The sequence below is a fragment of the Solanum dulcamara genome, chromosome 12 (assembly GCF_947179165.1).
Source record: "Solanum dulcamara chromosome 12, daSolDulc1.2, whole genome shotgun sequence".
Taxonomy (NCBI): domain Eukaryota; kingdom Viridiplantae; phylum Streptophyta; class Magnoliopsida; order Solanales; family Solanaceae; genus Solanum; species Solanum dulcamara.
This window is the reverse complement of record NC_077248.1, coordinates 22,669,899-22,683,856: the sequence shown is the minus strand read 5'-3', so window position 1 is coordinate 22,683,856 and position 13,958 is coordinate 22,669,899. Positions and strand designations below refer to the sequence as shown.

At 35.8% G+C, this 13,958-nt stretch overlaps 1 protein-coding gene across 1 annotated transcript; it reads left to right on the top strand.

The window, feature by feature from the left end:
* Window positions 1-11,219: 11,219 nt before the first annotated feature.
* Window positions 11,220-12,286, top strand: LOC129875683 (uncharacterized). The gene is made up of 2 exons (XM_055950953.1): window positions 11,220-11,550; window positions 11,994-12,286. Exons 1-2 carry the CDS (start codon window positions 11,220-11,222, stop codon window positions 12,284-12,286), a joined length of 624 nt encoding a protein of 207 aa, XP_055806928.1.
* The last annotated feature ends 1,672 nt before the right edge of the window (window positions 12,287-13,958 follow it).

Genomic DNA, 13,958 nt, shown 5'->3' with positions numbered 1-13,958 from the left:
GTGTTATCCCCATTAAATCTAAAAGTTAGAGATATTGTTGGACATATGTAAGTTGAAGATTTACCATTATGATTTTCGCTTGCTTATTTATTGTCATTACCTATGAAAGGCTAAAAGAATGCTAAGAGGCTTGTTTTAGGTACTTTTGAGTTCCTCATTTTCCATGTCAAGTCTAGGCCATAGAATTGGGTAGTGATAAACTTGATATCAGAGTCCTAGGTTTTGAATTTTCCTTAGAGTCCAACATACCGCGTTGAATAGGGTCTTGTTCATAGTTGTGAAGCGCGCCACAATTATGAATAGGAGACTATGAGGCGTTTAGGAAAAAATTTCTTTCTTTCATGATCTATCTCATGCTATAAAGCATACTCTAGGTCTTTTTCCCCCTAAAAATTATTCTTTGTGATTTTCAAAAGATGCCTTCAAGAAGAGTTCCAATCCAAAGGGGGATTAATATTAATCAGGGTGGTATTCTTGTACAAAATGGTTTGAAATCATCATTGGTATCGGATGTAAAAGCAAGGTAAGACATAGGTCCATTCTTAGTTAAATAAAAGAAATTGCTGGTTGATAAAAAGTTTGAAGTTCTCTCATAATGGGGAGATAGAGTACCTAGTTATCAAGGTCGGTTGTTTGTTCTAATGTTAATGATATTAGATGAGTCATGATAGATAGAGAGAGAGTGAGTGTCCATATAGTAATGATATTGGCATGCTTATTCCATTTAATGTTATAGACATGGAAGAAGAGCTAGATGGATCTTGTTGTGTGCATTAGATAGGTAAGAGTATATTGGTATGCCCTTGGTAGGAGTTAATGCAAATATGGATGTACAGCTGCTAAGGTAGGCATGAAAATTCTTAAGTGATGTTGACTTCAAGGGAGCCGTAAAGTGGTTAAAATGGTAGAATTGAATGCATGGTTGTAGATATGTGAATGATTGTAGTAGGATATTGATGACTTCTTGTTAAGGGTTTTAAATAAGTGTATTAGAATGGTTATAGAACTAAGCTTGAATGTGGCATTGATGGCATGTGGGTAAATGTACGATGTATTGGGTGTTTCTTTATTAGGTCTCGTGGTTTGTTGAATATGGTAACAAGGGGTAGTACTCTTAGAATAGAATTTCATATAGAGGTATAGGACCCTAAGACTTTTTTGTAAGGTGTCCTATGAATGTGATTTGTCATTGGAGTTAGCCTCGGTTCATCCAGATGTGGATGGTCTAAGGAGTTAGATCTTGATGGAGGTTCATAATTCTACATACTCCATTCATTCCAGTTCGACGAAAATGTACCGAGACTTAAAAGAGTTTTATTAGTGGGGTGGCATAAAGAAGGACATAGTAAGGTTCGTGTTCAAATGTCCAAATTGCCAACAAGTGAAGGCCGGACATCAAAGGCCGGGTGGCCTAGCCCAATAGATTGAAATCCCTACTTGGAAGTGGAAGATATGAATATGGAATTTGTAGTGGGTTTGCCTCATACTCAAAAGCGTCATGATTCGATTTGAGTAATTGTTGATAGAATGACTAAGTTGGGTCACTTCCTACCAGTTAAGACTTTCTATAGTACTGAAGACTATGCCAAGTTGTATATTCGGGAGTTGGTGAGGTTGTGTGGTGTGCCGTTATCCATTATTTTGAATCGTGGTACCCAATTCACTTCTCACTTTTGGAGATAGTTTCAAAGGGAATTGGTACTAAGGTAAAATTGAGCACCGCATCCCATCTTCAAACCGATGGGCAAGCCAAAAGGACGATCAAAATACTAGAGGATATGTTAAGGGCTTGTGTGTTGGATTTTAAAGAAAATTGGGATGATCATCTACCTCTCATCGAGTTTGCCTATAATAATAGTTACCACTCAAGTATTGAGATGGTACCATTTGAGGATTTGTATGGGAGATGATGTAGATCTTCGGTTGGTTGGTTCGAAGGAGGTGAGATGACCTTATTGGTCCCTGATTTGGTACTTGATGTTTTAGAGAAGGTGAAGATCATTAGAGAAGGATTGAAGACGTCTCAAAGTCGTCAAAAGTTCTATTCTGATACTAGAAGAAGGGATCTTGAGTTTAATGTGGATGATTGGGTGTATCTTCACCCATGAAGGGTGTGGTTTGGTTTGGTAAGAAAGAAAAATTGAGACATAGGTATGTAGGGCCTTATAGAATTGTGAGGCGTGTTGATAAGGTTGCGTATGAGTTGGAGTTGCCATTAGAAATGGCCATGGTTTACCCAGTGTTCCATGTTTCTATGTTGAGAAAATGTGTGGGCGATCCTAGTTCCATTGTTCCTTTAGGAGTAATGAATGTTGAAGAAAACTTGACCTATGAAGAAGTCCCGGTTGAAATTTTGGACCGGTAAGTTAAGAAATTGAGGAACAAAGAAGTTGCATATGTTAAAATCCTTTGGAGGAATCAACTAGTCCAAAGTTCTACATGGAAAGAGGAAGAAGATATGATTAAGCGATACCCTCATCTTTTTCCCTACCGAACATAAGGTATTAAGTTGTCCTTGCTCAATTACTTGAAATCCTTGCATTTTAACTTTTCTTGTCATATGTTTGCAAAATTATGAAATATGTTTCGAACGATGTTTTAAATTGTACTATTGTATTAATGATGGTTTAGTGGTTTACACTCTACTCTACTCAATCTAAGTCTTGCCTAATTCGACAATGAATGTTCCCAAGGGGGAGATAATGTAACATCCCCTAAAAACGTTGTATATAGTGTTTCAATTCTCGATGAAAATAATATAACTTCTATATTTTGGGCATATATTTTCATAGGTTGGTCCAAATTAGATGATTCAAATTTTTAAATAACCTTAACATCATTACCTACAACTTTCGTACAGATCATATCTTAAGATTCAGAGGTTAAGTAGGTCAAATAAATTATTTTTTGCAAGATATGGAGCTATGATGAAATTGAGTATTTGTAGAAGAAAATTCATATCTCACTATATAATGCTCCAAATTAATTGATTCTTAAATGAAATGAAAGTAGACTTCTATATGAACAATTCATATGAGACACCAAATCCTAATAAAGAAGTTATCTTATTCAAACACAACTCCAAAAAAGGGTATTCTGTTAAAAGAATGTTCATCTCACCAACCATGAAAAGATCTAGATCCATTTGACATCACCCATGACATCAATAGTCCTTCATTTGACAACACCCATGGCATCGCAATCCTCTATTAAATTTTTAGATTTTTCTTTATAATTATTTTAATTATTGTTAGGTCTCTTCTTCGCACCTATAAATACCCACCTTATTTCATCATTTTGTTCATCAAGTTTTCTCAAGTAACTCTTTTCTTTATACACTTCTTTACTCATTCTCAAAATATAATTTTAGTTCTTAATAGTACAGAAATACTATTCTGATGATTCATATACTTCAGATAATACACAAAACGTTCCGGCGAGGAGAAAAGGCTAAGACTCAAAAGTGTTCATTAAGTCCTTCAATTCTAAGTAAGGCTTCGGATTCCAGGTATGTAAGGCTTCAATGAGAGTATTCCTTCCACTCTCATGCCTAAATTATTTTGATTATATAATAAATTATATTTATTTATTTTAAGCTTTACTCTAAGTTATGTGGGTGTTTATCCATGGGTTCTTCCACCCATGTAGTCCAAAATTCTTTCAACTAAATCTCTTGATTTCAAACAAGATTTTCTTATGGGAAATTTTTATTTCTACTTAATAGCATGAATCATGGTTAAACTAATGATTATTGATCTATTTTGATGCAAAATAATTTTATATGTATGAATTGATGGTTTGCAAGTATTTTCTCTATTTAGCTTTTTAAAGGTTCTTGAAATTCATGTTGGGTTATTTAAAGTATAATTTTTAATTAATATATTTTAAAGTATTTATGCATAATTTCATTTACATACATGATTGAAAGTTGAAGTGATTTAAACTCACCTAATTTTACTATATTTTCAATGAAGTTTGACTTGAAAGCTTTGACTCCAAATAAATGTTTATGAAAGCAATTTCTATGATTAAAAGGGAGTCTCATGAAATAAAAATATGATGAAATTCTATGAATGATGGATTCTTTATGCTATAAGGACAATTCTTGCATATTTGAATCACTAAAGGTTTTAATGAGCTATTCTACCGAATGTGATGTTTTGAATTCTCAAGCTATATGCTATGACTATTTTGACATTTTAAACTATTTCGTGGGATTGACTTAGCATCGATGGGTCATTGAGGTGGAATTCGGTAAGTGAATCCAAGTAGCAAACCCTTGTCTCATTAAATATGTGCCTACATAGAAGCCCTTGTAGGCTTAGGCTAATGGATCCACGAAAGCCCTTAAAGTTAAAGTTATAGAAATGAGGAAAGTTGACAGAGTTCTACCCGGCAAGTAGTCTCCTTGGCCAACATAGGGGGTTATGTTGGATTCCATGTAATAGCTCACATGGTCTTAAATGTCTGTTATGTTCATTTTTCCATAAAATGAATGTTTTAAAGGATATCTATACAATTGACTATGCATGCATTGCATTATGTTTTATATTACATAAATGTTTTAATGTTTTCTTCATATTCATGCATGCCTACATACTTAGTACATTCAAAGTACTAACACATACTCGTTTGCCTACATGATATCATTATGTAGGGACCGGTGCTCCTCTTCATTATCCTCCACGTGGCTAGTTAAGATTTCATTTGGAGGCTACTTTTGGTGAGTTTCCATGTTCCGAGAATAATATTTTTTTATCTTTCTAGCTTATGATATATTGACATCTTTAGACACTTACTATGATATTTCTTTCTATTATGATTGAGGGTGAGCTAGGGACTTGTGTTAGCCCGTTAAATCTAAAAGTTAGAGGTATTGTTGGACATATGTAAGTTGAAGATTTACTATTATGATTTTCACTTGTTTATTTATTGTCATTACCTATGAATGGCTAAAAGAATGCTAAGAGGCTTGTTTTAGGTACTTTCGGGTTCCTCATTCACCATGTCATGTCTAGGCCCTAGGATTGGGTTGTGATAATTTTCTAAGTGTTGTGAACTATGAGGCATTGATCTATTGTGCGATTATGGAATATATGACATCATATGTGAATATTGATCATGTTTCACTCATTACTTGTGCATATATTATATTTGTGATGGCTGAGAAATGATATGAGTGAGGTACTGAATATTGGGACCGAGGTTTCTACTAATTGAGGTGATTTGCTGAGATTTCTTTCCACGGCTGAGGTCTCTTCCGGTGGATATTATGGCCGAGTTCTCTTTTGACAAATATTGGTAGAGGTCTTTTACATGGTCTATATGAGGCCCCCATGGATTTTGGTCTGAGGTGATCAGCAGATGTGTATCGTAGGACAGACATGCATCACGATATTTGATATTGCATTTGCATCTATTTCATCTTGTGATTGATTATAATTTGAGATTTTTTGTGTTTGTCTGAGTATGGTGGTGAGGACGCATGAGTACTTTCTACTTGTGGACTGTCTAGTATTCTGGTATAATTGTGATATAAACTGTATAGATTGGGTTGTCTGAGTGTAGGTGGGTAGTTTTGGAGGATGGTGGTTGGAATGTCAAGAGTATTTGTGTTCCTCATTGCTTTACTTAGGATTTATTTCCATTTTGTTGAGTAACGTATTGTTGGTTCTCACCCCCTACTTCTACATTTATGTAGGATCTGAGCCCGGCACCTCCTTCTCTTAGTACTCCTTTGATCGGGCCAAGCTTCTGGAGGCATGAGAGGTAGTAGCTTATCTTCTTCGGCAGACTCTCGTAGTCCTTTTACTTTATGTTTTGTTCTACTTGAGGACTGAGACATATAGACTTGTATCTTTTTCATTTCTGTTGAAATGGTGGCTTGTACTTGTGACACCAAGTCTTGGATAGTTTAGAATCTATTTTTCACTTATCCTTATCTATATCATATTAGACTTTACCTTTCCGCTTACTTTGAATTGTTCAGACTCTTAGACTGACTCGTCTTGATGGGTTAGACGAATGTCATCACACCCGATTTTGGATCGTGACATTATGGCCCTCTCAGCATCTTTTCTGTTGAGAAAGTTGACAAAACCAAATCCTCTGTTCATTCCTGTGTTTTGATCCGTGGAAACATACACTCGGCTTACGTTAACTTTTGGGATAGTTTCATAGACTTCCCTCAAAATTGGGGTGATAACACTAACATCCATTGTGGTTTATGATATTACACTCACCTTTCTTATTTTGATTTTTGTGTAATAATTCTTTTAATCTATCAATATTAATGTAAAATAATTTTATCTTGACTAATTTTCTCTTATCCTATATTAAACTGTTCTAATTAATTAATTTTATGTATACGTTAGATAACAAATTACCGAAAATTTTACTAAAAAATTGTTTTTTCGTTGCTATAGGAATTGAAGGAAAATAAACTACACCACCGATTGGCTAATAAAATATCTTAGGTTCTCTTCATACTCTTTCTGTGATTATATGTTAAAATGTTGAAGGGTCTGTATATTGCAATTGTAGAGATATATAATAGAAAATGATTTATCAAATCTTTAAATTTCATTAACCAATCGACTTCTTTTTATAGTAATTTTAACTTTTATAATCTGAAAAACGTTTAATATAATAACCTTAAAGGTCAACCAATAGAGGTTCATAGATTTACAATGAGCACCTCAATCACGGAAACTAATTGTCATGTGAATTTCTCTAAATGTAACATTAATAGATGATGAAAATGAATTAAAAAGATATGCTTAGATAATAAAATCAAATAAAAGAGCATATCATTAAGGGTAAATTAGTAGGATCACAATATTCCTTTGTAATTAAAATAAATAGATTAGAAGAATTATTACAAATAAATTGAAATAAGGGAGATGAGAGTAATATTATAAATCACAAGGAAGATTAGTGTTATTAACCCAAATCTGAAGAAAGGTCTTTAAAATTATCCATTAAGTTTTCTATATTTCATTGAATTTACGGGCCAAAAACTTATTATCAATTCAAAATAATTAGCTAATATTTTTACCATTATATCTTATTTGTATCTTTAAATGATCAAAAGATTAAAAAAAATATATTAACCTAACCAAACCCCATTACCTCATCACACTATCCCAATTCACAACACACACGTACACTATATATATACTCATATACACAGATAATAGGATGGAGAAAACGGATGAGACAAAAAAAGTTAGAAAGAGATAGAGAAAGATTAGAAAAACAGATGAGAGAGAGTTGCCCGGATGGTAAATACCCCACTTTCAATCTTAAGTTTGTGAGTTTGAGTCACCAACGGAGCAAAAGGTTGGGATACAAATTGTATTCGTTAATATATTTGATACAAATAAATTGTATCAACAAATACAATAACTTTTTTATACAATTGTATTTATTGATATAAATCAATTGTATTCTTGATACAATTATTGATATCACGATTCGATCTAGGACCTAGTCGTAACACGGCAATTGGAATTTCGAAGGACTCCAACCAAGCCTCTTAGCATAACATTGCATACATAAGGTAAAAGAACATGATAATATAAGCGGAAGAATCCATTCAAGAAGTCAACAGAAAGTAAACTCCAACCAAACGTCCAAAATGGACTTACATCAACATGAGCGTCTAAACATGCCTCTATTCTAGACTAGATAGGCGCTAAGAAAAAGCTCCTAGCTCACCTGAATTATAAGAAAAAAGTCAGATAATCAACATGAAAGAAAAGTCATGTCCTCGATGAATGAGGACTCACCAACTCTTGAGAACTAAATCGGCTCTAGACTCGAATATGAGGAGTGTGGGTGTCATCTATCCCTAACTTATTGTTATACCCTGTATTTTTCAATGTTGAAATATTTTATGCTAATCGAGATAAGTTTAAGGACAAAATCATTTTGAGATATGAGATAGAGACTTTTAATCCCTGATTTTAATTAATTGTACGAATTGCTTATAAATTTTATTAGATATAGAAATATTAATGGAAAGTAGGGATTAATTAACTATATTAGATTATTAAATGGAGATTAATGATTAATTATGATTAATTAACTTAATTAGACCACTAAGTGAGTCCCATAAAATGTGGTTGAATTTGATTGGTGCTTGGTTGAGTAGGACACATGTCATTATGGTTGGACATGTGTCATTAATATAGGCAACCTATATAACTTCAATTGATGACTAAGATTAGTCATACACTTCAGAATTTATCTTCAACAATAATGAATTAGAGAGAGAAGTTCTCATCTTCACCAAGTAGAGACAGAGTCACAACCATGGCAGCAACCTTTGAAGCTCATGGCCAGCTTTTTTCATCACCATTAGATTGCTAAAATTTATCTTAAATTAGAGAAGGAAGTATGAACAACCATGGCTGCCAAGCTCACGGCCAAGGCTACCCTTGAGTGAATTCACGTTCTTGATAAAATTTATTAATCTCCAAGGTGTTCTAAGTACTAAAAGGAACAGCAAGGTTAGGAATTCAAGTTGAAGAAGATGAAATGGTGCAAATGGTGCAAGTCATTATGGAATCTGCCCAAATTAAATTTGAGGTAAGGTTTCTTATTTTGTCATAAAATTTGGAGCTAACGATGTAGTAATGAAGAGATTAACTTGTAATAAATGGAATTGGAAGTAAGAAAACTCCATGATTAGTGTTGGTGTTGAAATGGACAGAATTGGAGCTGCTTAAATTAGATTGGGTTGATTGTTGTTGTTGCTATTATTGTTATGGATTATGTGTTAAAAGTGAGGGAATTTGATATTTAAAGTTATAATTGTATTGTATTGAGAATGATATGGTTTGGTTGTGTTGTTGTTCTTGTTGAGTTGGAGGACTAAATTCTTGTTGAATTGAAGGACTAAGAGTAGCTAAGGCTATAGTGTTGTTGTAATTATTGGACTATTATAACGTCATTTGATGAAGTTTTGTGACTATAGATTATTAAGAGTAACTTGAATATGTCGTAGTCGTTATGTTAAAGATTATGGAACGTCAGAATATGTGGACTGATTTGGAATATTGCGCGGGATATCTCAGAACATTCTTGAATCTTGCCTTGGCTAACTTTGATATAGCACTTGAACGTGTGATTGTTGATGTTGGATTAGTCATTGTGTGGTTGGTTTGAATATAAGGGAAATGTCGTCTAATTCCTAGAAAGGAGTTACTAACGTTAGAATGCGTTTTGAATCTTCTCATAGTTTAACCATCGTTTTTGACATCTTAATGTAGGTTGAGACATTATTGGGCAGCATATACATGTTGTTTTGTGAATAAAAGCTAAAGGTATGTAAAGCTATCCCTTCTTTCTTTTGTCATGTCTTAGATATAAGTGATATACTCTATGATCTTTGGGGTAATTCCATTCATAGGTTTCGAGTATGATTCATGATTTTTATTTACTTTGAGATGTTAAAACTCTTAAAGTAGTTGAGCTACTGCCCTTGAGTCTTCTATACATTGGACAGTAGTTGGTATGTGAAAGTCCCTATTCTTAAAGACTTTATAATGATTAATGTCCTTAACATCTATAAGTTGTCTCGTGTTATCTTGATATATGTCTATGATCCCTGAAGATTTATTTAATATAGTTCATAATGACATTCAAAGAGTGTTGAACATGACTATCTCCTTGATACTCAAGTATTAATTAGCCTACTTATCTATTGAGTTTCAAATGATGATCTAAATGCATATGGTTATTCACTAATCCACTTATGCATACTGTCATTACATCTTTTACCAATTCCTGGGCTGGGTATGTTATCATGCACAGTTTTGCTACATCATTCATTGAGTCCCATGATGGGTCAGATACAGTATACGTGTACACGACTTTATCCACCGAGTCCCTTACTAGAGGGCCAAGTACGGTATATATATGTGATGATATGATAATATGGTGATACGATTATGGCACTGAGTCTCATAATAAGCCAGGTACGATATATGACAATGATATGCATGATTTGTTCCATAAGGCACAGGTACAGTGAGTTCTTGATTATCATACTTGTCTCCTGGACTCTCTATTTCAGTTATGATCTTTCTTACTGTATTTCATATTTTATATACTCAGTATATTTCTTATACTGACCCTCTTTCTTCGGGGGGCTGTGTTTCATGTCCACAGGTACAGATACTCATTTTAGGGATCTGCCAGCTTAGAATTTCCATTTAGCTATTTTGGAGTACTCCATTATCTCGGAGCCTAGACTTTTGGTACAGATCCTTTTGATGTATATATTTGGTTATATAGGGGTACGGTGGGGCCCTATACCATGATATGCTACTTTTAATACTCTTAGAGGTCTGTAGACATATGTGTGAGTTTTATATGGATGTTGTTCGGTTGAGCATGACTTATTTTGGGACATTACCGTATATGATGGCAGCCTTGTCAGCTTGCATATATATGTATATTTTGAGATGTTGTGTGTAGTGGTAGCATTGTCGTTTTACATATATATATGTAGTAGGACGTTCCCACATGCTATGACAGACTCATCGCTTATGTACTGTATTACCCGTTGATAGTTGTGACTCCTTAGGAGATAGGTTGCCTGATATATATATTTATGCGACAGTTCTGAGACTAGGTTTTAGGTCTTTATAGGTTCCATATTATGTTTAGTTATGGATTGATCATATAGCTCACAAGTGTATATACGAGTGTCCAGCTCGGGAACCAGTCACGCCTACGGAGTTGGATCGTGACAAAAATGGTATCAGAGCAGTTCATCCTCGGAGTGTCTATAGACCGTGTCTAGTAGAGTCTTGTTTATCAGTGTGTTGTGAACCACATCTATAAACCGAAAGCTACAGGACATTTAGGATGTTATCCTTCCTCCTTACTCTAGATCGTGCGATAGAGTTATATTTTTTAGGATAATCCCTCCCTAACAGATTATTATGTTTATAGCTATGCCTTCAAAAAAAGCGACAGTTGCCCAGAAGGAAAAATCAGTAGCAGAAGAGGCTAGTCAAACTTATAGAGTTACTAGGGCCCATTCCCAGTCCATACCCAAGATTATACTTCAGTCAATGAGCTCTACTACACCACCACCTCTAGAGGAGCTTAGAGCAGCAGCTGCTGCAGATTAGGGGGCGGCTCCACCGCCAACTCTTGAGGCCCCAGTACTTGAGACTCCATCTCCCCAGCCAGGGGCAGAGGATATGTCCATGAGAGACGCAGTTCAGTTACTGACCAGATTAGCGGCAGGGCAGGCTCGCAAGCATGGATTAGGGGTTGACTATGCGGATAGACATGATATTTTAAGGGATCATGACTTCTTGACTTATAATCCCCCAGAGTTCTATGGGTCAAAGCCCGTGGAAGATTCACATGAGTTTATTCAGCAGATACAGCATACGCTGAGGATAATTACAGCTTTTGAAACTGAGTCTGTTGAGTTAGCTTCATATCAGTTGTATGATATAGTTGTTAATTGGTATGAGTCTTGGGAGTTGTCTAGGGGTGAGAGTGCTCCTCCAGCATATGGGATAAGTTTATAGAGGCCTTCCTTTGCCATTTTCTACCTCTAGAGATAAATCAAACCAGAGTTGATAGATTCTTGCATTTGAGGCAGGATGGCAGGAGTGTTCGAGATTATAGCCTTGAGTTTGATTCATTAGTGAGACATGCGCCTACTATTGTGGCCGATATGGCTGATAGAGTGCATCATTATATGATGGGGCTTTATCATTATTTGGTTGATAGTTGTATGGTAATGGCATATCATCTAGGTATGGATATTGCTCAGGTAGAGGCATATGCATAAGGGGTAGAGGAGCGTCACAGAGGGCGTCATCCCGATAGGGATCATGACAGAGGCCAGCATAAAAGAGCTAGATCAATTGGGTATTCTAGTGAGTTTTGAGGTGGGCAGCCTCAGCAGTACAATAGATATCCTTCTCAATCAGCCTAGAGTGCACCTCTATAGTTCACAGGTAGGAGATCCAATAGTACAGGGTATTCAAGAGCCGATCAGAGCTCTAGGGTTTCAGGTTCACAGATGAACAGGGGGTCGCGCCAGTTGAGGCCACCTTTGCCTCGATCTTCTCATTGTGGTAGGCCTTATTTTGGGAAATATCATTTTTCTATAGGTGCTTGCTTTAATTGCGGCCGTCAAGGCCATATTATGAGGGAGTGTACATTCGGGGGTAGTCCAGGTGGTGCAGCTCAGCCTACTAGTTCAGTTGTTGGTTCATCTTCTTCTGTGGTTATATGCCCTATGAGGTAAGGTATTCAGACACCAGGAGGTTGTGGTAGAGGCCATGGTGGAGCTTCTAATTCTAGCGGTACTTCGAACCGCATATATGCCTTGGTTAGTAGACAGGACCAGGAGGCGTCACCAAACGTGGTTACAGGTATATTATCGATTTTCTCTCGGGACATATATGCATTAATAGATCCAAACTCCACCTTATCATATATAGCTCCCTTTGTTGCTAATAGAATAGGAATAAAACCTGAATTAATAGAACTATTTAAGGTAGCTACACCGATAGTAGACTCTGTTATAGCAAAGCAAGTATATAAAAATTATTCGATGGATATATATAGTCGTCATACCTTGGTAGATTTGATAGAGTTAGATGTGACTGAGTTTGATGCTATTACGGTTATGGACTGGTTAGTTTCTTATTATGCTAATGTTGATTGTAGAAACAAGATAGTTTAGTTTCAGTTCCAGGAGAACTAATCATATAGTGGCTGGGGAATACGGCATCACCGAGAGGTAAATTTATTTCATACCTCAAGGCAAGGAAAATGGTTAGAAAGGGTTATAGTTATCATCTGGTTCGTGTGCATATCTTAGAAGTAGAAGTACCAACTCTTCAGTCAGTTCTGGTAGTTAATGAATTTCCAGATGAACTTCCAAGTCTTCCTCCTAAGCGGGAGATAGAGTTCACCATAGATGTATTACCAGATACTCATCCCATATCTATTTCTCCCTATAGAATGGCACCCGCAGAGCTAAAAAAGTTGAAAGGGAAACTGAAAGACTTGTTAGAAAAGGGCTTTATTAGGCCCAGCATCTCACCTTGGGGAGCACCGGTACTATTCGTGAGAAAGAAAGATAGATCGCTGCGAATGTGTATTGATTATAGGCAGCTGAACAAGGCGACAATAAAGAATAGATATCCCCTCCCCAGGATTGATGATTTATTTGACCAGTTGCATGGTGTTAAGTGTTTTTCAAAGATAGACTTAGGGTCCGGCTATCACCAGGTACGGGTAAAGGAGGCAGATATTCCAAAGACTACATTCAAGATCCGATACAGGCATTATGACTTTAGGGTGATGTCTTTTGGGCTGACCAATTCTCCAGCAGTGTTTATGGATCTAATGAACCAAGTGTTCAAGCCATTCCTAGACTTATTCGTGATTGTATTTATTGATGATATTCTGGTCTATTCACTATCAAAAGAGGAGCATGCAGATCATTTGAGGGTGGTACTTCGAGTGCTCCAGCGCGAGAAGTTGTATGCCAAGTTCTCTAAATGTGAATTCTGGTTGACTTCAGTAACATTCTTGGGGCATATCATAGAAGCTGATGGTATTCGACTAGATACATAGAATATTAAGGTCGTAAAGACTTGGCCTAGACCTACTACACCTACTGAGGTACGTAGTTTTCTGGGGCTAGCAGGATATTACAAGAGATTTATAGAGAAGTTTGCTTCGACTTCAGTACCTTTAACAAGGCTAACTCAGAAGGCAACTAAGTTCCAGTGGACCGATGCTTGTGAATAAAGCTTTCAATTGCTGAAAGATAAGTTGACTACGGCCTCATTTCTAACTCATCTTGAAAGATCAGATGGCTATGTCATTTATTGTGATACTTCCGATGTCGGATTAGGTTATGTATTGATGCAACATGGTAGAGTTATAGCCTATGCCTCCCGACA